This window comes from Pleurodeles waltl, chromosome 2_2, assembly GCF_031143425.1.
Source record: "Pleurodeles waltl isolate 20211129_DDA chromosome 2_2, aPleWal1.hap1.20221129, whole genome shotgun sequence".
Taxonomy (NCBI): Eukaryota; Metazoa; Chordata; class Amphibia; order Caudata; family Salamandridae; genus Pleurodeles; species Pleurodeles waltl.
Window position 1 is genome coordinate 368,988,527 of NC_090439.1, and position 21,323 is coordinate 369,009,849.

The 21,323-nt window shown below is 41.4% G+C and overlaps 1 protein-coding gene across 4 annotated transcripts in view; it reads left to right on the forward strand.

The window, feature by feature from the left end:
• NETO1 (neuropilin and tolloid like 1) overlaps positions 1-21,323 on the forward strand; it is a 766,912-nt gene that overhangs the window by 30,230 nt on the left and 715,359 nt on the right. For all 4 annotated transcript variants that reach the window (XM_069219884.1, XM_069219887.1, XM_069219886.1 and 1 more), the window contains exon 4: positions 12,750-12,998. In XM_069219884.1, coding sequence (XP_069075985.1) covers positions 12,750-12,998 — 249 coding nt within the window. The remainder of the gene's footprint in view (positions 1-12,749; positions 12,999-21,323) is intronic.

Below are 21,323 nucleotides of genomic sequence, written 5' to 3' on the forward strand. Positions count from 1 at the left end.
TTGTAGATTATGGAAATGTCTCCTTCAGGCCAGTTTGCTCTGTACTTGTGCATGATTTTGTAGTTGTCCGTGATGGGTGTGGCGACGTCTGGGGCATTAGCGGGGGTGGTCCAAGTCTCCATGAGAAAGGTGACAACTGGGGCTGTTGAATCAAGGTCCCAGACTTCTACCCCATGCTTGATGAGGGAGCATGTGTTGAAGAGTATGCACTTGAGGTGGCTATCTGAGTTTGGTGCAGGATCGTGGGTTGGTACCTGTAGGGTGCAGGTGCAGGCGTGGTGAGAAAAAGGTCCATGGGTGTTCCCGGGGTCGGCTTGGTGACAGGCTGATGATCTTCCCGGGTTGAGGTGCGTAGAGAGCTGGCGTTGAACAGGCGAAGGGGATAAGAATAAGGGTGCATGTTGATGGGGGCGGTCCAGGCACAGACAGGCTTACCGTTGGCGAGCCTTGGGCACATCAGTGATGTGGCCGCGCGGCGGCCACCATTAAGAAGGAGAGGGAGAAGGCGGGGTCTGGTCAGCTGGCAGGCGGGAGGGTGGGGAAAGGTGTTTTGTTGGGAGGGGCGCAGGGCAGCAGCGGTATAGAGAAAATGCAAGAGGGAGCAAAAAGAGAAAGGGACAAGAAATAAATAGGTGAAATAAAATAGAAGTAAAGGCAGAAGTAAAGGCAGAAGTAAAGAGGCAGGAGGAAAGGAAGGCAAAGAATAAGGGGAGGAAGATACTTTCTTTCAGATGTCCACTAGGCCACCAGGGGTGAGACGCAGGCAGGAGCCTTCGGGTGGAGGTGGGCCTCAAACTGAGAGTCAGGCAGGCTCTCGGTTCACCCCAAGCAGAGGCAGCAGCCAGAGCAGCTGCACTGGGGAGGGCATCAGATGATGACCAGGAGGTCAGAGGAGTCGCCCTCTCACAGAATTGTCGCCGTCATTAAGAAGGGGATGGAGACGAAGGGTCCAGTCAAATGGGAGGTGAGAGGGTGGGATACAGCGCTTCATTGAGGTGAGAAGGGTGGAACCACAGAGGCAGCAGCGGCACATGGAAAATGCAAGAGGAAGAAAAAATAAAAAGGGACAGAATAGAAATGAGTGAAATTAAATAGAAGTAAAGGCAGATGTAAGAAGGCAGGAATAAAGAGAGGCAAAGAGTAAAGAGAGGAAAATACTTAGGTCCATATTTATGGGAAAATGATGGAGTGTGACGCTGCCCAAAATTGGGACACCTTCCTTCACATAAACAATCATGCCTGACATTTTGCTGTTTCGTTGCATGCTGCAGAATGCAGCACACATAGAAAAAGCAAAAAATGAGGAGGAATAAAAGTATTCCTCCTCCTTGCACCTTGCTAATGCCACCCCAGGAGCGGAGTTAGATTTTGGCACTGCCTCAGGTTTATGAAAACCCATAAATCTGAGGTAGAGTCCAAATGCAATGGGTGTAGCTGTGGCATGCCCACAGCAAACATGTTGCATGTCGCTTCCACGCAAAGGGCTGCGTATGAAGGGGTCGTATTTACAAGGTGGCGTTAAGCCACAAAAAGTAGCTTAACACCACCTTGGCAAAGCGCCACCAGAGCGTCACGAAAAGTGACGCTCTAGTCGCGCTAGTGGCTCATAAATATCCCCCTTACTTTCAGATGGCCACTAGGCCACCAGGGATGAGAGGCAGGCAGGAGTCTGTTGGTGGAAGTGGACCTCGAACTGGGAGCCAGACAGGCTCTCAGTTTGTTCCAAGCAGAGGCAGCAGCAGCAGCCGGAGGAGCTGCACTGGGGAGGGCAACAGACGCTGACCAGGAGGTTGTCATTGGATGTGGTCTTTGGCTGAATATATATTTTCATCCATTGTGTATGCACAGCTATTGATTTGCGGTGGTTGCTTGTCATCATCCAGGGATTGGCACCATGCCTTCTCATCACCATGAAGAAAATGTAAACCTATGTAAAAGAAGAAACAATGAAAATTGAATGAGGAGATAAGCAAGTTGTGTTAGGCGAAGACAATCCTCTTATAAGGTAGCTGTGGGGGCCAGGTGAAGGTTTATTTGAATAGGTAATTATTTCAGGAATTAACGATTTGCCTGAATCAGGGAAGGGTCGCTCTGACCTTGGATGAATTTCTTAGAAACTGGTGAAATACAGAACATTTTAGTTCGATGTTAATGTAACTCACATGCACTTCTTCAACTTGCAGGGTTTCTCTTTTCACAAAGTAGACAGTACTCCATGTAAAACCAGTTTTATTTACCTTGAAATGTAATTGAATAAACAATAAAATAGACATGCATGCTGCACGTGCGTTGGGCATAGTGGGGGTCATTACAACCCTGGCGGTCGGTGTTAAACCGGCGGTAAGACCGCCAACAGGCTGGCAGTCTTACTTTGGGGAATTATGACCATGGCGGTTACCGCCATGGTCATCCGCCGGTTTTCCGTTCCGACGGCAGGGCGGAGACGACTGCTGGGCTGGAGACCTGGGTCTCCAGCCCGGCGGCCGTCACTATACCGCCGGCGGTATTTGGACCCGGCTTACCGCCGTGGATTTCCAGCGGTTTGAACCGTCATGAAATCCATGGCGGTAAGCACTATCAGTGCCAGGGAATTCCTTCCCTAGCACTGATAGGGGTCTCCCCCACCCCTCACCCCCACACCGACTCCCTCCCCTACACCCCCTACCACCCCTGCCACCCCCCAAAGGTGGCAGGGCCCCCCTCCCCACCCCGACCCCCAACATCACATCACCCATATCCACACGACACGCATGCAGGCACCACCTACACCCTTACACACACATTCGCCTACATACATGCCAACATCCACACACAAGTCAGACACGCACACCCACATTCAGACATACACGCACACATCCATACAGACATACCCACAGACATACACGCACTCATTCCCATACACACAACACCCCGCAAACATACACAGACTCACACACCCCCTCTACATACACAGACGCACACCCCCATGCACCCACACAACACACAACACCCCCCCCACCCCCCTTCCCTTAACGGACGATCGACTTATCTGTTCCATCGATCCTCCGGGAGGGGACGGGAGCCGTGGGGGCAGTTCCGCCGACACCACACCGCCAACAGAACACCACCACAGTGAATCACAGGACGTGATACGCTGGGCGGTGTTCTGTTGGCGTGGTGGTGGAGGTGGAGCAACCTCCACTTCCCCGCCTCCCGCCAGTATGGCTGTTGGCGGCTCACCGTCGGTAAAAGGACGGAGAGCTGCCAACGGTCATAATAGGCAGAGCGGAAAACCGCCACCACTGGCGGTCTTCCACACGGCGGTACCTCGGCGGTCAGCAAAAAGGACCGCCGAGGTTGTAATGACCCCCAGTGTGTCTTAAAAGTCCACTGACTATAGTGTTGTCCTCATCTTAGTGAGACCAAACCAACGCACAGAACACACATTCAAGGTGATCAGATGAAATAACTGGGCAAATTTAGGCCCAGATTTAAGAGGGCCTAGCGCCTCCTTGCACCCCATTAGAGTCATTTTTTTACACTAATGTTGCCCAACAAGGCCCAAATCACAGCACTATTTGTACAAAGTAGCACAATGCATGTATTGTGCCACTTTGTAACTCCTTGCTCCACATTATACCTGTGCCAGGCATAATGTATGCAAGGGGGGCGTTCCCTCATTAATGGGGCTGAAAAAATGGCGCAAACAAATCTAAAAGGTTTCTTTGTGCCATTTTTAACACCTGCTCAGAGCAGGCGTTAAAAGAGGGCTCAACATTATTTATAATGGGCCCCTGTGTACTGTTCAATGTTAGTGCAAAAAACGCTGCAGCTAACCCTGAACAGTACATCAATAGCATCAAAAAATGAGATGCTACTGCCCCCTACCATGCGCTATGGTGCGTAGTATTTTAAATAGGGCTCACACATGGTGGCAGTAGGGGGGCACTAAGGGGCACAAAAAAAGTGGCGCTCCACTTGGTGCATCGCCACTTTTCTTAAATCTGCCCGTTAGTTTCCTTGAACAAAGTTTGTATTTGCCTATTTGCAGCTTTTCGTCAATCTGGATGTTCATAGAATGCTAAGTATGAGGTCCAAAACCAAGCGATTTTGCTGAAGTAACGTTCAAATTAGAAGCAATTACCTTGGTATACAAAATGAAGCACCAAGATTGAACCTGCAATAAAGTAAACAAGTAAAATGAGGAATCTTCGATTTTTGGCAAGACAACATTTTGAAAAATGGTACACAAGCCAAACCGATACTGTCAAGACAAGTTTACAGGCAATGGCTATAATCCTGAGATTAATATTTCAAAATAAACATGGATGAAATTGGTGTACAAGGGGAGGTTTATGCCTTGAATGGCCAAACATTTGCTACATGCTACTAATAAAGAGTGAACACGATAAGAGCTAAAATGGCCCCCCTCCAGCGCATTTCTTCCATTTATAGATGGGAAATTGCGACTAAAAGTGATACTCACTAATAGCTGATAGGAAAGAAAATCATCATCCTCAAATGGGCAAGAGTCAGGGATAATGAAATACCACCAATTAATAAAGTGCAATTTTAATTTCTCTCGAGCTAGACTTCTTATTGTGTACTGTGTACATTCTTCCTAGTGGAGGTTGACAATGCCTTTGGAAGGATTCAAAATGATAGAAGTCTCAGAAGAAAGGAAAAACTCAAGAATAGGTGTCTACCTAGGCAAACCACCAAACTTGGAATATTAACACTGTCGCTTATACTTTTATTGGTCCTATTACGGGGTGATATCCTGACTTGTTTTGGTGAATCATGATTGTCTACGAGCTAAAAATTGAGAAGCAATTCTATTACACCCTTCACAGGCAACTCCTTGTCTTTTTCTAGTGATGGTCACAAACACATAAGAAAGTTCAAAATTGGAAATGTAGTACAGGCAAATAAATACTTTGAATTGCAACACCTATTAAAATAAATCCCAAAAGAGAATGTAATCTTAGTCAAATATTCTAGGGTTGGTAAAGAATTTGGAAATTACTAATCTAGTACATAATTGATCTGAAGTATTTTCGTAAAGTTTGCACATGCTCAAAGTAGTTCTGTTTTGGTTTAAAGAATTTAGGGGCAGGTTTATGAAAAGTGGCGCTGCACCTAGTGCAGCACCACGTTTCTTGCACCCCTTCGCACCCCCAACACCACCCTGTGTGCACCGTATTTAAGAAATTTTAAATACGCGCACCATGGTGGTAGTCAGGGGGACCACCGTTTTTTTACGCTAGTCTGGTGCTTTGCAGGATTAGCATAAAAAATGATGATGCTATTCCTACGAAATACCCACAGGCCATTGAACACAATAGGACCCTCTTTTTAAAACCTGCCCTTAGCTGCCATTAAAAAATGCACATGAAAATTATGAAAATAAATCTCATAGACTTCTTTGTGCCATGTTTTCGGCTCCCCTAGTGCTGGAATGCCCCCCTTGCACACATTAAGCCTTGCACAGGCATAATGTGGCTCAAGGGGTTGCAAAGTGGTGCAATGCATGCTTTGCATCACTTTGTAAATATAGCACAGTGTTTTTGGCCTTCTAGTACCACATTAGCGTAAAAAAATAATGCTAATGTGGCATTAGAATGGCACTAGGCCCACACAAACCTGGGCATTAGTTTTAAATATTAGTTGAAAAGACAGTAAGCACACTGATTGTCCCTCAGATGTGTACACCCATCTCATGAGGTACGTGATTTCCAAACCACAGGTACATAGCTTTTCCTCCATCTCAAAGCAGCTGTCTAAAGCAAGTTCTGGGACTTTCAAGATGATTTACCCAACCCACCATTTGAAAAAAAAAAAAAGCAGAAGAGAGCACTTTGAAACATCCTTTACTGACAGATATCAAATACACTAGGGGAGCTTAAGAACAGGTATGATATTTATCTCACTCAATTTGTTGGGCTGAAGTCTTCTCAAAGAACCTGGCTGATGCTTCAAACATTCATTATCACCTAAACTTTCTGTCTCCCACTTGTCACTCTCATAAATAAACCTTTCAACTTCCATCTGTAGTAATGTCAAAGTCCAGATTCAACTGACAAATTTAGTTCCATGTGGTTCCAATTTTTGGACCATCTTTGAATCTGGAATTATCTTTTCTTTCTCCCACCTTTGCTTCCTTCTCTGTTCTCTACCTCTTAGCTTCCTGTTCACTCCTCATCTCTTTACTCTACGAAGCGTCCTTTAGCCTCTTTATCTCTTTACTTTTCTCTACCTAAGGAGATTGTATGAAAGGTCATAATGCATCATCCAAGTACACAATAATGTTCACCTCTGAAATCTGTTACTTCCAACTATCATTCACTTCATCTCTCTTCACCTCTTCACTTAGACCATCCAAAACTGTATTGGTACCTAGCTGTAATTCTACATCTTCAACCCTATACAGATTTCATGTCATTGACTTTCACATTTTATTTGTTTCACCGATGTGCCTGTTCTCAACCTACATTTTATGCCTATAACTCCTCCACATTTACCTTCACGTTTTCCATCCTCTCTCCCAGTTCAGCTGCATTCTTCTGACCATCCCAAAACATTTTGTATTACCTCTTTGTCTAAACCTCTGCTGAGTTCTTATCACCCTTTCCATGCCAACTAATTGTTCAGATTTTACTTCTGACTTGTATTTTGTTACTTTTTAATCAACTTAATCTACTCCCACATCTATCTTCTTCATTACCTTTAACTCAGTTAATTTTATTAGGTGGAGATGCACTACCCACAACATCCCTCATTGTCTGATACTATCTGCCTATATCCATATTTCTAAGTAGACCTTATTTGCTAAGAACTTTCTTCTGGGCCAAATCTTTCCCTTCTCATTTGGTCTCCTTCACAGATTGTTGATTTTTACATGATGAACCAGTTTTCCCTGACACTGACAAATGTATTCTGCATTTGAAAGTAATGACACTGTTGTCTCCGTTATCAGATACAATGTTCTCCAAACTTATCAGAGATACAACTGTGGCCCCTGTACACACAGAATGAGATCTGACCTTTCCAACAAAGACAAACTTGACCTCTTTGAAGACTAAAATTCCCAATTTCCTTCCTGCAACTCTGATCTCTCCTAATTCTATTTCAAACTCCTTATTATTCTTGTCTCTAAACATAGATCACTGCATACTACTTGTACATTAAAGTACATCACAATTTACCCATATGCCATTTGAGCCGATAGTTACACTGTTCACTAAAAGTGTAATCTCCTCCCCACGTTGTCTTTTTCATAACAGTTGGCCAGCCCAAAATCACAGATTAGAAATTGCAAAGTTTATTGCTAATCATGATCCTAACTCTAGTGCTGAATATGAATTAGCCTAATAACATTTCAAGAAACACTGTGGACTGCCTTCTTCCTTGTTTTTCATTCTGTGGGTTCCTGTGATTAGGAAGGAAGGTCGGTGTGGGTCTGGGGTAGTCCACAAGAGTTCTGGGCATTACAAATAGTTACCCAAAGAAACCTATTCTTCCTTTCAATATTAAGCATTAAATCAGTAAATGCAAACTCCATCAGCTTGTACCTTATCTACTATAATTGTTATGGTTTTTCCAGGTACTTTCCTTGTTGATGTTTACACATAGCAAACAGTTTGGCCAATCTATAAAGCTTACCTAGATTCATGACATCAGATCTGTTGATATTACCATCAAGGCAGTGAGGCCTTAACTGACCTAGCACTTCTCTTGCCCTTTGAAGATGTCAGTACTCCCACTTCTTAATTCAATTAATGCATTACTTAACTTATTGATGAAATGCGATCCCTTAATAGAAGCATAGGGCCTCACTATGACCCTGGTGGTCTAATGATCTCCAGGGTCTCGATGGTGGTCCGAGCACCATATTACAACCGCTGCAGTAGCATCGTGGTCGGACCGCCAGCACCGCCAGATTATGACTTCATGATGGCCTGGTGGTGCTGGAGGTCCTAATCTGCCAGGGCAGTGCTGCTCCATCAGCAATTTCATGGCAGTAACACCACCCTGGAAAGGCTGGTGGAGATGAAGTGCAGGGGGCCCCCTGGCCAGTCCAGTCGCAATGTGACAAGTGATGGTGCACCTTTTGCACTACAGCCTTGCTGCTGGCTCTAATGAGAGCCAGAGACAATGCTGTAGGCCATTTCCTGCTGAGGTGGAAACAGAGATTCTGCCTGCTGACCTACCGGGAAACTCCTGCTGGGCTAGCGGGGAGGCTGCCACACTAGGGCAACCTACCCGTCGGGACTTCGGCAGGACAGGCTTTTCCATCCTCTGAAGTCATAATAAGGGCCATAATGTCTAAACGCTTCCTCTAGCAATATTGACCATCCAATTTTCAGTTTTGTTGATTGCTGTTCTTTGTCTCTTCAAAGAGGCAACGTATCTATGTTAAGCACATCAAAAATTATAAATAAATTGCCAATAAATGGTACACCTCAGAAATAATGCATAAAAAAGCCAATTAGTACATAGCTGTTCCCAAATCCCTTAATGAACACACAACAATTTTCAGTACATAGTTAAAAAGATGTTAATAATTTTAAAATTCATTTGCAAAAGGGTATGTGCATTCTCCATATTATTAATTTCATTCTGTTAAAACAGCAGGCATAGCAGTTTCATTCGAATCGTCAATGATGGGCAGACAAAGGCCTTATGATTCATATCTTGAGTACAGAAAAGAACAAAATTGGGAGATTCAACCTTCAGTTGGAAGACTCTCCCAAGCTTCAGTGCAGCTTTTCAATTTTAAATCACCCATTCTTGTAAGGAAAATTAATGGTCTAATTTTATGTTTCTGTACCACACTTGAATAGAGTTGTGATTTTTCCATAAATCCTCATTCTGCAAGTAAGAGGTAAAATGTTATTTTAGACAATGCTTTATAATTGTTTTGACTCAGTCAAGATTTTTTCTTCAATGTAGAGTTCATATGGTGTATGGTAGTCCTACTTGATAGGTCATTTCTCATGAGTGAAAATGTTACAAGTGATACATTTAGATTTACATTTTTAACAACCAGTTAACATGTTTATTTCTATTTTTTGAAGCTTCCTCAATGTGCCCATTGCGGGCAAGAAAATAGGTATCCATATCTAATGATGGCTGCCAGTTCTCTCACCAAAAGGCTGTATAAATTGAATTCACAGTGAATTGCTGGGATTAGTACAGACTGTTGCACATTACCAAGATTGCTTATGGTTTTACCCTCAACCTTCTTCAAGAAGGATAATGAGTACTGCATTATTAGAGCTATAACTGTGTAAAGAAAAGTAAAAGACTTGTCAATAGATATTGTCAAAGTAAGTGTAAATTTAGAGTTGTTAACTCAATAACTGACAATAATTTGGGAGTTAATTTTATGGTCACAGTATATGTAAATTGATAATTCAACTGCAATATTTTGGAGCAACACGCTGTCAAGGCCTGATTGTGGCAAGCTCATCTTAATTATCCTACAAAACGTATTACTTGAGGCTGTTGTTTTTGACACTGGAAGCAAAATAATTGATCTTATCACCCTATATTATAATCAAACCAAGGACCTCCTTTTGAAGCTAGATCATTTGGAAACATGGCCTCTATCACTCACTGGACTCACTCAAAAACACTCTTCTCTATGTGACCAAAAAGCTGCAAAATTTGGGAAGCCATTGATCACTTTGAAGTACTTAATTCATGCTTTCTAACTCTCTCCCTCCAGTTGTTAGCACCACCACCACTTTTGTAACACTGAGGAAGGACATTAAGATTGGTAATTTCTAAAATGGCTTAATCTAATTGCACTTTAGCCTTCTTAAGATTTACTTTCAGGGTCACTACCTATCCTTATCTTTGCTTTAGACTTTGTGATTCTCTCTTTTCAGCACTTGTATCTCTTCTTCCATTTATTTTCTAATCTACTGTAGCCTGGCATTTCTCTTTTATGACCACTTGGTGTTGTCCTTAAAACTGCTCCCTCTCCTCTTTGATCAGTTGTGTAACTCCTGCAAATCAGCCTTACTTACCTTTATTGCAGTCCTTGCCTCACATGTCAGTCTTCTAAAGAAGACTGTTAGGCTACTTAATCAGGTATCACTCCTCCAAGTCCCATATCTTCCTTTCATACTGTTCACCTCATTGACGTTTGTTAGTATAATTGTGTATACAACCTGTGGTGTCTTGTCCTAACACTTCTGTAACTCTTTCTTGCATTGTCAATTTGTTTAATGCTACTGGGCCATATTTGTGCTACATGAAAATAAATAAATAAATAAATAAGTAAATTAAAACACAGAGACAATGGAACCACACAGAGTAGCCATGCACAAAATCCAAAAGATAGCAACATCGCTGGACAAGGTACAATGAACAGGAATGACAATTCCTCAACTGATAGTGCTCCTGGAATCCTGGACTTCTATACAAAGTTCTAATCAGGGCATGCTCAACACTCTTAAACGCTCCTACACCAAATATTTCACTTTAATAAGATTATAAAAATTCAATACAGCACTAAAAATCCACGTGTTCAACTTTATATGTAAACCCTAAGGTCCTTTCAAGTTTACTCTTGTTCAACTATTTACTCCACCATTTCACATCCCCTACCCTTACCCCTTCCTCCTCGAAAAAGCTGTCTCAACAAACCTTTGGGCATAAAAAGTTCCAAAATCATTTAATGAATACGTAATGCCATCCTAATTGACCTAGAGATAACATAATAACAGCTGCATGGCCGCACAAAACACGTGTTCCAGGTTGTCCCTTGAGAGTATCATAACGAGCATGAAAGGCAAGTAGAGCTAACACATCAATGACCAAAGCAATACCAAGAGACACTTTTTATACTTCTACAACAGTGTCACAACTTGTCAACAAACCTCTCTCAGCCTTCGCCTCCCATTGCTCTGAGTCCTAGAAATCATGATGTTATTCTTTACACAGATGTATAATCAAAAGGATTAAACCACTTCATTAAGAAGTGGCTCTGCACAATCACCACAAGAGCTTTTAATAATCCGGTTACGGTTTTAAAATGATATAATGTTTTCATATCCTAAAGAATCCTTTTAAGAGGAGGGAACTGGCTTCCGCCCAAAGTGGCCACTGACTAGCGGAGCTCCTGCCATGCCCTTATATCTAGGTCTGGTTTGGACGACATCTTGCATGCTATTTGTAATAATGACTCAGAAGGAATGTCTCCTTTGATCATACTGACAAAGGTGAAGCTTTGGCAAAACCACAAATCTGCGGATTTGGGCACTTAAACATTGCTGCCTGTTAGATGTTCCTTCCAGTTGAGAGCTAGGGTCTTCAGCGTACAATGCAAAGGAGATGAGATTTTGCTCACATCCACTCTTATTGTTTCTAGATCTGAATTTATACCCGAGATGTTGACCACAGAAGCTCTCCTGGGAGTGAATATGGTCTTAAATGACTTAAACATTGCATGATATATGTGTTTCAATGTAGAGTTTGCAGGAAAAAATATTCTTTTACACAGGTGGATTGAGATAGACCTTTGCTCTCTGGTGTGAAACGTGAAATGGCATGCTGCTACCCATGTGAAGTAATATGAAGGTTGTATTTTTGGCTGGGTGGTGGATCACTCATTCACTTCTGGAAGTTTTTCCCTGACAATTGGATCTGCTGAGAGGGAGATCTGGCTATCCCTCATGTTCTTTCGGAATCAGGGTGTTACAAAGGCCCCCTAGGCCCCTGCGGCGCAGGTGGGCTCAAAACCCTCCAGGGTCCCACCAAGAATTCAAAGAGGCTGATTCCAACCAGGGTCAAAGAATATCTGAGAGATATAGGCTACTTGCGAGGCCCTCATCACATTCTGCAGCGAGGTCTCATCATTTTGCGTTATTCCACTGCTGACTGGATTTTCACTTCCTAAAATCACTTTGTTTCGCTGGGTGTGCTTGCATAATTCTGGGAATGCATTTGGTTCTGGTTTTCTGCAATCACCGAATTGATTGTTTTAATGTGTATTTTGACTTTCAGAGACGTCTCACCTTTTTTTGAGCAATGTTTTGTTGGTGTTTGCCCCTTCATATGTGAGTCTTCAGCAACATCCCCCACGCCCTCTCCGAAAAACGTTTTAAAAAAGGAGCACGTCTTCACCTCTTTGATTTTCAGTTTATCTTTGGAAATATTTAGATAGAGCATAACGCTCACAATATTTGTATCTTTTTTTGCCAAAAAAGGTTTGAAGAGGGGTTTGTTTACAATGAGCATATAACAAATATTGTTGTTGCGTACGTCATGCACCCTTGATAATGCAAAAATAGCGATGTTCCTGACAAAATATTTATGCAATTATGAATATTCATGTTACCATCTTCATTGTGGTGGAAATCCTGATCATTGAAATAAATGTATTTTGAAAACTAAAGTGCTGAAAGGATTATAATGGCTAATGATTATTTTAAACAATAAACACAATTGCTTTTCTCCAAATAAAGTGATAAAGATTTTATCCAACAATTGTACATTTCAAGGGGCCATTCAGTTCGAGAACAGAACTGTTCTCTTTACCCGGTCATTCGAGAATGATCGTTTGGTTGATGATGTCTCCTACTGTTTTAAGGCATGTGATGACTTCATTCACAGGATGACCATTGACATATACAGGAAAAAAATGTTAAATAATGAAAAGAGTATAAAAAAAAAACAAATATGTATTTAACATTTTAATTGGAAAAACATGAATTCTAAAGCTCTCTCGTACTAAATAAGGTTACTTTGTTCTTCTCCAGCTGCCCCTAGACAGTGCATTGAACTCCACTTTGATGATAAGTATGCTATTGAACATTCGTGGGAGTGTAAATTTGATCACATTGAAGTACGAGATGGACCGTTTGGATTTTCCCCAATTATTGGACGTTACTGCGGCGAGCAAAACCCACCTTTTATAATATCTAGTGGCAGGTTCCTGTGGATTAAGTTTTTTGCTGACGGAGAACTAGAATCTTCAGGATTTTCTGCGCGTTATAACTTCACACAAGGTATGTGATATATTACATTGCTTATTATTTTATCCAACGATATGAGAATTTATACTGTGCTGAAATACGAAGGCGAAATATTTGTTGTTTTGTCACTTGAATAAAGGGTCGTGCAGACATTGGAAATTGAAGATTTATGCGCTGCCAGACCTCTATAGTTAGAATCCAGCTGAAATATAATTGCTTCCACCTAGCTGAGTTTGATGGAGACATTTCAAAGGAATTACACTAATTTTACACTGGGGATGCATAGGGCTGTTTGTTTAATGTGTGACTGGTTCTGTAAGAAATTTCGCTGACATCTTATTTCGTTATCCTTATTAAATATGCCATTTTTGCCAACAAAAGACATTGTGGATTAATACACTGCTATGACTTAAATGTATCCATTTTGATAGATGTCGACGTTCGTATTCAAACAAAATTACAGGTTAGCAGACAGGGAGGTTTGATTTTCTTGACGTTTCGTGCTTTTAAATTGAAACCTGGAAGTGTACTTTTTTAGTTAAAAATGCATGCGTTCAAAATGTTTAATTTGCAAGACCAGCCTAGTTATCTGGCAAAGTTGAATGAAGGCCAAAAGAACCTGAATGATCTTGGAATATGAATGGAAATGTTGTGCTGCGATAAAAGCGAAGACGCATTCATCAGGGCCCATTTTTAAAAAATTCTAGAAGCATAATAAAGTAGACTTGGTTCAACAAGCACTGCAACACAATGAGGATTTGATCATCACTATGATTTAGCAGAAATTACTTGGTACTGGTGTATCCGATAAGAGAAAACATAAGTGTGAGTTTGGTTATAGTGCTCATTCTACCATCACCTCATTAAATTATAGTTCCAGACCTTATTAAAATTTTAAAAATATCTTAACCCCCAACAGTTGGTAAGAACAGTGAAACGTTCACGTGTAACCGCCTAGCAAAGTCACAGAAAGTGTACTATGTAGATCTCAGAACAGTATTTTGTGTGCAATGCTCAGGGGGATACTGCTTTTGTCACAGAGATCCTTTTGTTACTGTGCAGTTCATAAATTACAATAATAATCTTGCACAGTGAGCTACAAACTGGTATCAAATGGCCGCTTGCAAACTGCATGGTGCAGGTTAGAGAGTTATGCTTTTTCCCAGTCTTTGATTATCCTAATTTTGCTAAAAAGGGGCTGTTTGGGTGGAAATAAATATTATTAGTGAAGTCAACTCTAACCACTGTATTACGTCCTGACTCCTGAGTTTATGCTTCCCCAGACCGTGCACTCGCAAATAATGCCTATCAGTATGGATGATATGTGAATCCTACACCTTGTAGTCTCCTTTGTCTTATGGAACATTTTCTATAGACAGATTTACACACATATGATTTATTGCCTCTATATATGTGTGTGTGATGTAAAGTGCTCCAACACCCCATGCTGGTAACAGAGGTGCTATAAAACAATGAAATACATGTGAGAGGGGGGCTATGGAGAGGTGAGTGACACTGTTAGAGGGTGATGGTGTGGGAATCATTGAAGAGCTCTAATTTAGATTTCTATGTTCTAGTGCACTGTAACACCATCATTTACTATGCCTTAAAACGAATATAATCAAATATGTAATGAAAAATGTGCTGTAGGATGCACAGTTTTTCCCCAAACTTTTCTTGGGGGGAAATCCCTTCAAGCTGCGTTGTAGTGGTCAGGCCCCCTCGCTATGCACTTCATGTGGGCTGGTCCACAAAATGTGCCAGGGCTGCTTTGGGTTCCCAGTCTGGCCCTGCTCCTACATGCTTTTGCACTGTAGCATAGTGCCTGACCGATCATTATGTGGTGTACATTGCCTTTAGTAACAACATTGTTTATGAATGGACAATTGTTAATGCAGATTAGCAAATCTGCACCATTGTGAGGATAGACATTTTACCAAGTTCTTCAGCATTTCCACCAATCGATGCTTGTAATTGTTATACTATTTGTTTGAATATCTGTTATGGATTTATGATAGTTTTCTTTTATTATGATTAGAAAGTATAGTTATGTACAGCACATAGCAAAATCATTTGCTGCCATTTAGCAGTGTGCTTTTTACCAGGGCAGGTGCTGAATTAGATGCATTGCATCACTGAGCAATTTTGCACTTTGACTGGGCAGGATTTAACCGGCATATACACTGACCTAACAAAGCAAAATTGTGCACTTGCTGATCTCAACAGGAGAACAAAACAGGTTAAAAAAAAAAATACTTTTTTGTCAACTGCCAACAGAAATTTTGATATAAAATTGCTTGATTTCCTCCACAAAACCTTTCTGTCAGCGTTGGTGGGTAACCAGATGGTTTCATGTCAAGCGTCACCACTTTTCCTTTTCTGGACTTTGCTTTTAATTGTAATTAATGTTAGATTTGTTGGGTCGGGGCAGTTGGCAGAATTAAAATGAATAAAGACTACAAATCCCAGATTGCACTAATATGTAAAAACAAAGTCCAGTTATGGGAAAGTAGTGCCCATGTGACGTGGAGCCATTTTTTCACCGCAGCAATGCATGAAATCCAACTTTTTGTGATGAAGAGCTGGCACTCTTTCTGTTGTGATTTGTTAGTTAATTTATATAACATTCACCAATAATTCAGCCATTTGACCAATAGCAGAGAAAATAAGTTAAGTTGAGGGAGTGGTTGTACCAGGAAAGGTTATACCCATCTTCTTAACCTAAAACAATAAATTAGAAACATGAATTCGAAAACAATTGGGTTTCAGGAGTAAGGAACCCGGGTGTTTTTGTTTCCGTGCAGAGGGGTGATGCTCATGCTGTGTGAACTAGACTGTTCCTTTCAGATCAGGGTTAGGAGTGATTTATATATGGTATGCTGGGGCATATAATGGTACAGTGAACAGAAATATACTGAACTGGAATGTGGCCCAGAGTTACTACGCGTGGAAGAGGTTAATTTAAGCAATCATTATTCACATGTTGAGTCTGTTTTTGTGAGGCTAGAAGAGAGAAAATGGTGACTTCTAAATAGTTATAGAGGCATAAATCCTTAAAATCTACTTCCCCAAAGTGTTCTGGGCTACAAAGGGTGCACTCTGGTTGGTACTGTAGCCTTTGCAAACAGGCATTAGAAATGAGGAAAAGACTCAAACCATTTTGAAAACGATGAGGCCTTGTTTATTCATAACATTTTAAAGGGAGGGTGGTAATGACAAGTACTCTGTGCTCTTTTTGCTTGTTATCTTTTAGTGATATCCTGTTAGGGGAAGCTCTTACCCAGGCAACTCAATTCTTATGTAGAAAATCTACCTAGCCCCCAGTTTTACTAACGCTTACTTCTGGGTTTGTATCACTTTTGTTATGCAGACCTGGTGTGAAGTATTAGGGTAGTGTTTACAACTAAAAGCAAATCAGGATTTTTACTGGACAGCATCACAAAGTAACACAAAGGTGCACTTTGTGTTGCTTTACTTTACTTTACTTTGTGTAAAGGTAGTGATCCATGAGTGATGCATGGATGTTCCCACCCCTGGGTTTTGGCGCAAGTACCTATCTACAACCATTGGGTGGCACAGATTTCTGCCAACATCTTACTCTTCCTTGAGGTAGGCAGAGAAAGGATATTTTTTTTCATTTCTCTTTGTTTTTTCCACTCTGCATGTGTGTTGGTTTGTTCAGCACACAAAGTAGAAAAAGCCTTAAAACATAGGGCCTCATTTGCTACAAACTGGCACATCATTCACGATGCACCAGTTTTCTTGCTCCACCCTCTGCCCCTAACAATACCATGGTACCTCTGTATTTACAATACAGTGCCCATTGGCACTTGTTAGCACAGCTGGGTCAGAATTTCTGATACAGTTGTGGAGCTTTGCTGGACTGGCATCAAAAATGTTGTCCCTAGTCCAGCAAAGCGCGAGGATGCCCATAGAATAAAGCACAGCATCACTTTAACACCTGCCCTGACCGGGCGTTAAAAAATCATGCTAGAATGATGCAGTAAAATCTTGTAGATTTCACTGTGCCATTCCTAAGGGCCTCCTTGCAGTGGCATGCCTCCCTTGCATATGTTATACCTGCCACAGGTATGATGTGGTGCAATGGTCTACAAACTGGTGCAATGGTTCCATTGTGCCAGGTTGTAAATACAGCATGGGGTTGGGGGTTGTTCTGCACCACTGTAGCATAAACAAATGATGCTACAGTGGTGCAAGGGGCGTGTAAATGAGCCCCATAGTTTTTGTATTGGAACAGATCCCTTCCAGTTAAAAAAAAGCTATGCATCAGAGAACACACACATCCTTGCATTGTAGTGCAAAACAGAAGTGTGCTGAGGCCCACGGACCGGATCCCACCTCCTCCTCTAATTGGAAGACTCTTTGTTGCTGTCATTCCTTGTCCTCTCCTGACTTTATCCTCCGTATGACCTGTCCACTACTAACCTCTCCCTTGAGACTCAAGCCTGCGACATGTGGATGCATGGTGTCATCAAAATGCTTTGAATTGCAGCTGTCTATCACCTAGACCCTGCAAAGACCTCGCACCATAGGCCTGCTATCAACAACATCTTCAGCCTATGCCACCTATTGCTACTGCCTGCACCAGAGAATGATGTAGGCCAGAAAGTGAACTGACCAGATGTGGAGCCATGGTTCACTGTTGTTGCTGGACTATAAGTGAGGAGGATTAGAAGGTTCTTGGTTGAGATTTTGGGTGTGAATGTGTGCATGTGCATAAATGTGTATATGGGTACAAGGAAGAATGCATGAATGAGTGTGCCTTTTGTGTCTGTCCTTCTGCATGTGTGTGATTGTGCAAGGCAGTGTGTTACTGGAAAAGGGTGAGCAGCATTAAGTGCTGATGGGCTGACAGAGGTTCAGTGGTACACTACATTGAAAAGAGCTCAGCTTTTAAACAAATAATATCCAAAATAATATCCAATTAATGTTCATACCTATTTGTGATGAATTTTATGTTCCACTTCTTTCAGAGTTAGGCAGCTGTGCATGAGGAGGATTTCTTACCACCACGGGTTCAGATACTGCAAGCACTCTGGTGATACATCAACACTATTCCCACCACTAGAGGTCAACTAGACCTTTGGACTTGGTAAAGAGTGTAGTATTCAGATTCATTCAATCACAAATCAATGATATAAAACCATAAACAATTCTGAGGACCATGAACAATTTAACACTAAATCAAACTCCACACTTAATAAAGTTTCAAAGTGTTATTACAAACCCAAAATCAATGTCACGTACATGGTGCACAAAACAAAGTTAGAAACATACATGAAAACGTCTATAAAGATATTTAGCCTACTAAACAACAATACTGTTAAACACTCCAACAGAATAACATAGATCAGCAAAACCACAATATTCATATTAATGTCAAATTTCAAATCAGACGATGGAGATATCAATAAATTATCAAAATAAATGTTTAACAGTTAGTTTCAGCACTGGACCTTCCTTATCTCCAACACAAATTAGGACGTGCATGTGTGGGAATGGGCTAACATGTGGGCAAAAGCAAAGAAAGACTAAAATAATTTGGAAAAATCATCTAACTAAGGTTACTCACTATAAAAATATGCTTGTGTAAGTATCTCAGCTGAAAAGGAAACAAATTGTCTTAAATGCAATAGAAAATTCAACATCATGTAAGCAACCTAGAGAAAAGAATTCAGGTCAGAGAGAACAGAATAGGCAAATGATTTTCCTCTACTGCTGCAAAAATGAAACTCTCAGGCCTAGTCCAGCTAAGACCTAAATGTAAATGTAATGTAAATGTACATTAATAAAATTAATTGACATCAGTCCTATTGTGCACCTTACAGTTACATTATGTATGCAAAGCAAATTATTTTATTTAAAACCTTATTTACAAAATTATGAGAACATAATTTTAAGGTGCATTTATTTTTCTGCACATATGTAACTCACATTCATAAATTCGCTTAATTCAATATCGGTACACTTAATTCTTAATCATTCAATACTTCACTTCTAATATTCATCTTTCAAAAAACTTGTTGCATTATCTCATTTCAGTAATTCCCTCAAATATAAATGCACAATATACTTCATGTTAAACATGATGTCAAAATACAAATGGCAGCCACATTGTCCACAATAATTTAAATGTGCATTTTACATATCCATGTTAATTTTTCTATCAGACTTTTAAATGACGATGTATAAGTCACCATTTGCTAACTTTGATGCCACTAATGTATTAGTAAAATTTGATCTCTGTCAGCCCCTCCTTTAACGTCAATCCATGCCGTCACAAAAAACTTTTCTCATTTACAATGAGACAAATCAAAACCTTCTAGTTCAATAACACATAGGTTTAGGTCTATAATAATTATCAGTTCTCCTCATTGTCTGATAATATCTGTGTCTCATATTTTCCTTTTCCATTCCTTACCTCCTCTGTTTATTCTTTACTCTTTCTCTTTTCCAGAAATTATAAGCCTTTTTAAAACCCAAGTGCACAAATAATACACATTGTCATAAACAATAAAGGTTTCAGGATCATTTTCACAAATCCATTTCCCAAGTTTCCAAACCAAGATCCTACCATATAGACTCCCTCACTGTTAGACATGGGGTCTTTGGTTGGCAATCAGGATACCCCAGTCCAAGCAAGGACCCTCACTCTAGTCAGGGTAATGGAGAATCACCCTCAGTTAACCCCCCACTCACCCCCTTGGTAGCTTGGCACGAGCAGGCAGGCTTAACTTCAGAAGCAATGCATAAAGTATTTGTACCAACACACACAGTAACTCAGTGAAAATAGTCCAAAATGACACAACACAGGTTTAGAAAACTGAGTTATATTTATCTGAACAAAACAAGACAGAGACGAACAAAAATCCAACATACACAAGTCAAGATATGAATGTTCAAAAGAATAAGAGTCTTAATCCTTAGAAAACAGTGAGATTTCCTTCTCTAGTCAGGTCAGCGATGCGTTGTTTTTCTCCCTTGCAAGAGAGCAATGCGTAGAATTTTGGATGGGGCACCTCAGATCTGCTCAGAGTAGGGTTGACTTGGACACCCAGGGATGATGTGTGGAAAATCCGGTCACACGGTGTAAGTAAACTGTGCCACGTGGGGTTTGCGTTGTTATCTGCCTTCATAAGTGGGTGTTTATCACGTCATTGCTTCAGCCGCGTTGCGTCAAACTCCAAGATCCGGTGACGCATCGTTTATCAGCTGCGTTGCAGAAGGTGCGACATAAGTTTTCCCGCAAGGCGTTCTGTGCATGGATTTTCAGTTCTTGGCTGCTAGCTTCACCTCTCAAGGGCCCAGGAACTGGATAGGGCACTACTTGGCAGGTCAGGAGTCTCTGAAGAGAGACCAGATGCTGGCAGGGGAAGTCTTTAATGGCCCTGAGACTTCAACAATAGGAGGCAAGCTCAGTTCAAGTCCGTGGAGATTCTTCTCAAGCAGGAATGCACAACAAAGTCCAGTCTTTGTCCCCTTTCATAGGCAGAAGCAGCAACTGCAGGATAGCCCAACAAAGGACAGTCACAGGAAGGGGCAGCACTCCTGCTCAGCTCTTCTCTTTGGCAGAGGTTCCTCTTGATTCCAGAAGTGATCTAATTTTCATGGGTTTTGGGTCCACTACGTATACTCCTTTCATCCTTTGAAATAGGCAACCTTCAAAGGAAAGTCTCTCTTGTTTGTAAGATCCAGCCTTGCCCAGGTCAGACCCCAGACACATACCCGGGGGTTGAAGACTGCATTGTGTGAGGGCAGGCACAGTCCTTTCAGGTGTGAGTGACCACTCCTCCTCTCCCTCCCAGCACAGATGGCTCATCGGGATATGTAGGCTACACCCCAGCTCCCTTTGTGTCACTGTCTAGAGAGAGGTGCAAACAGCCCAACTGTCAAACTGACCCAGACAGGGAATCCATAAACAGGCAGAGTCACAGAATAGTTTAAGCAAGAAAATGCCTACTTTCTAAAAGTGACATTTTCAAACGACAATCTAAGAACAGACTTTACTAAAATATGTATTTTTAAATTGTGAGTTTGGAGACCCTAAACTCCAAATTTATGCCTGCTCCAAAAGGGAATTTGCACTTTAATAATATTGAAAGGCAGCCCCCATGTTAACCTATGAGAGAGATAGGCCTTGCACAATGAAAACCAAATTTGGCAATATTTCACTGTTAGGACATAGAAAACACATTAGTATACGTTCACCTTAAACATACACTGCACCCTGCCCATGGGGCTACCTAGGTCCTATCTTAGGGGTGCCTTACATGTAAAAAAAGGGAAGATTTAGCCCTGGCAAGTGGGTACACTTGCTAAGTCAAATTAGCAGTGTCA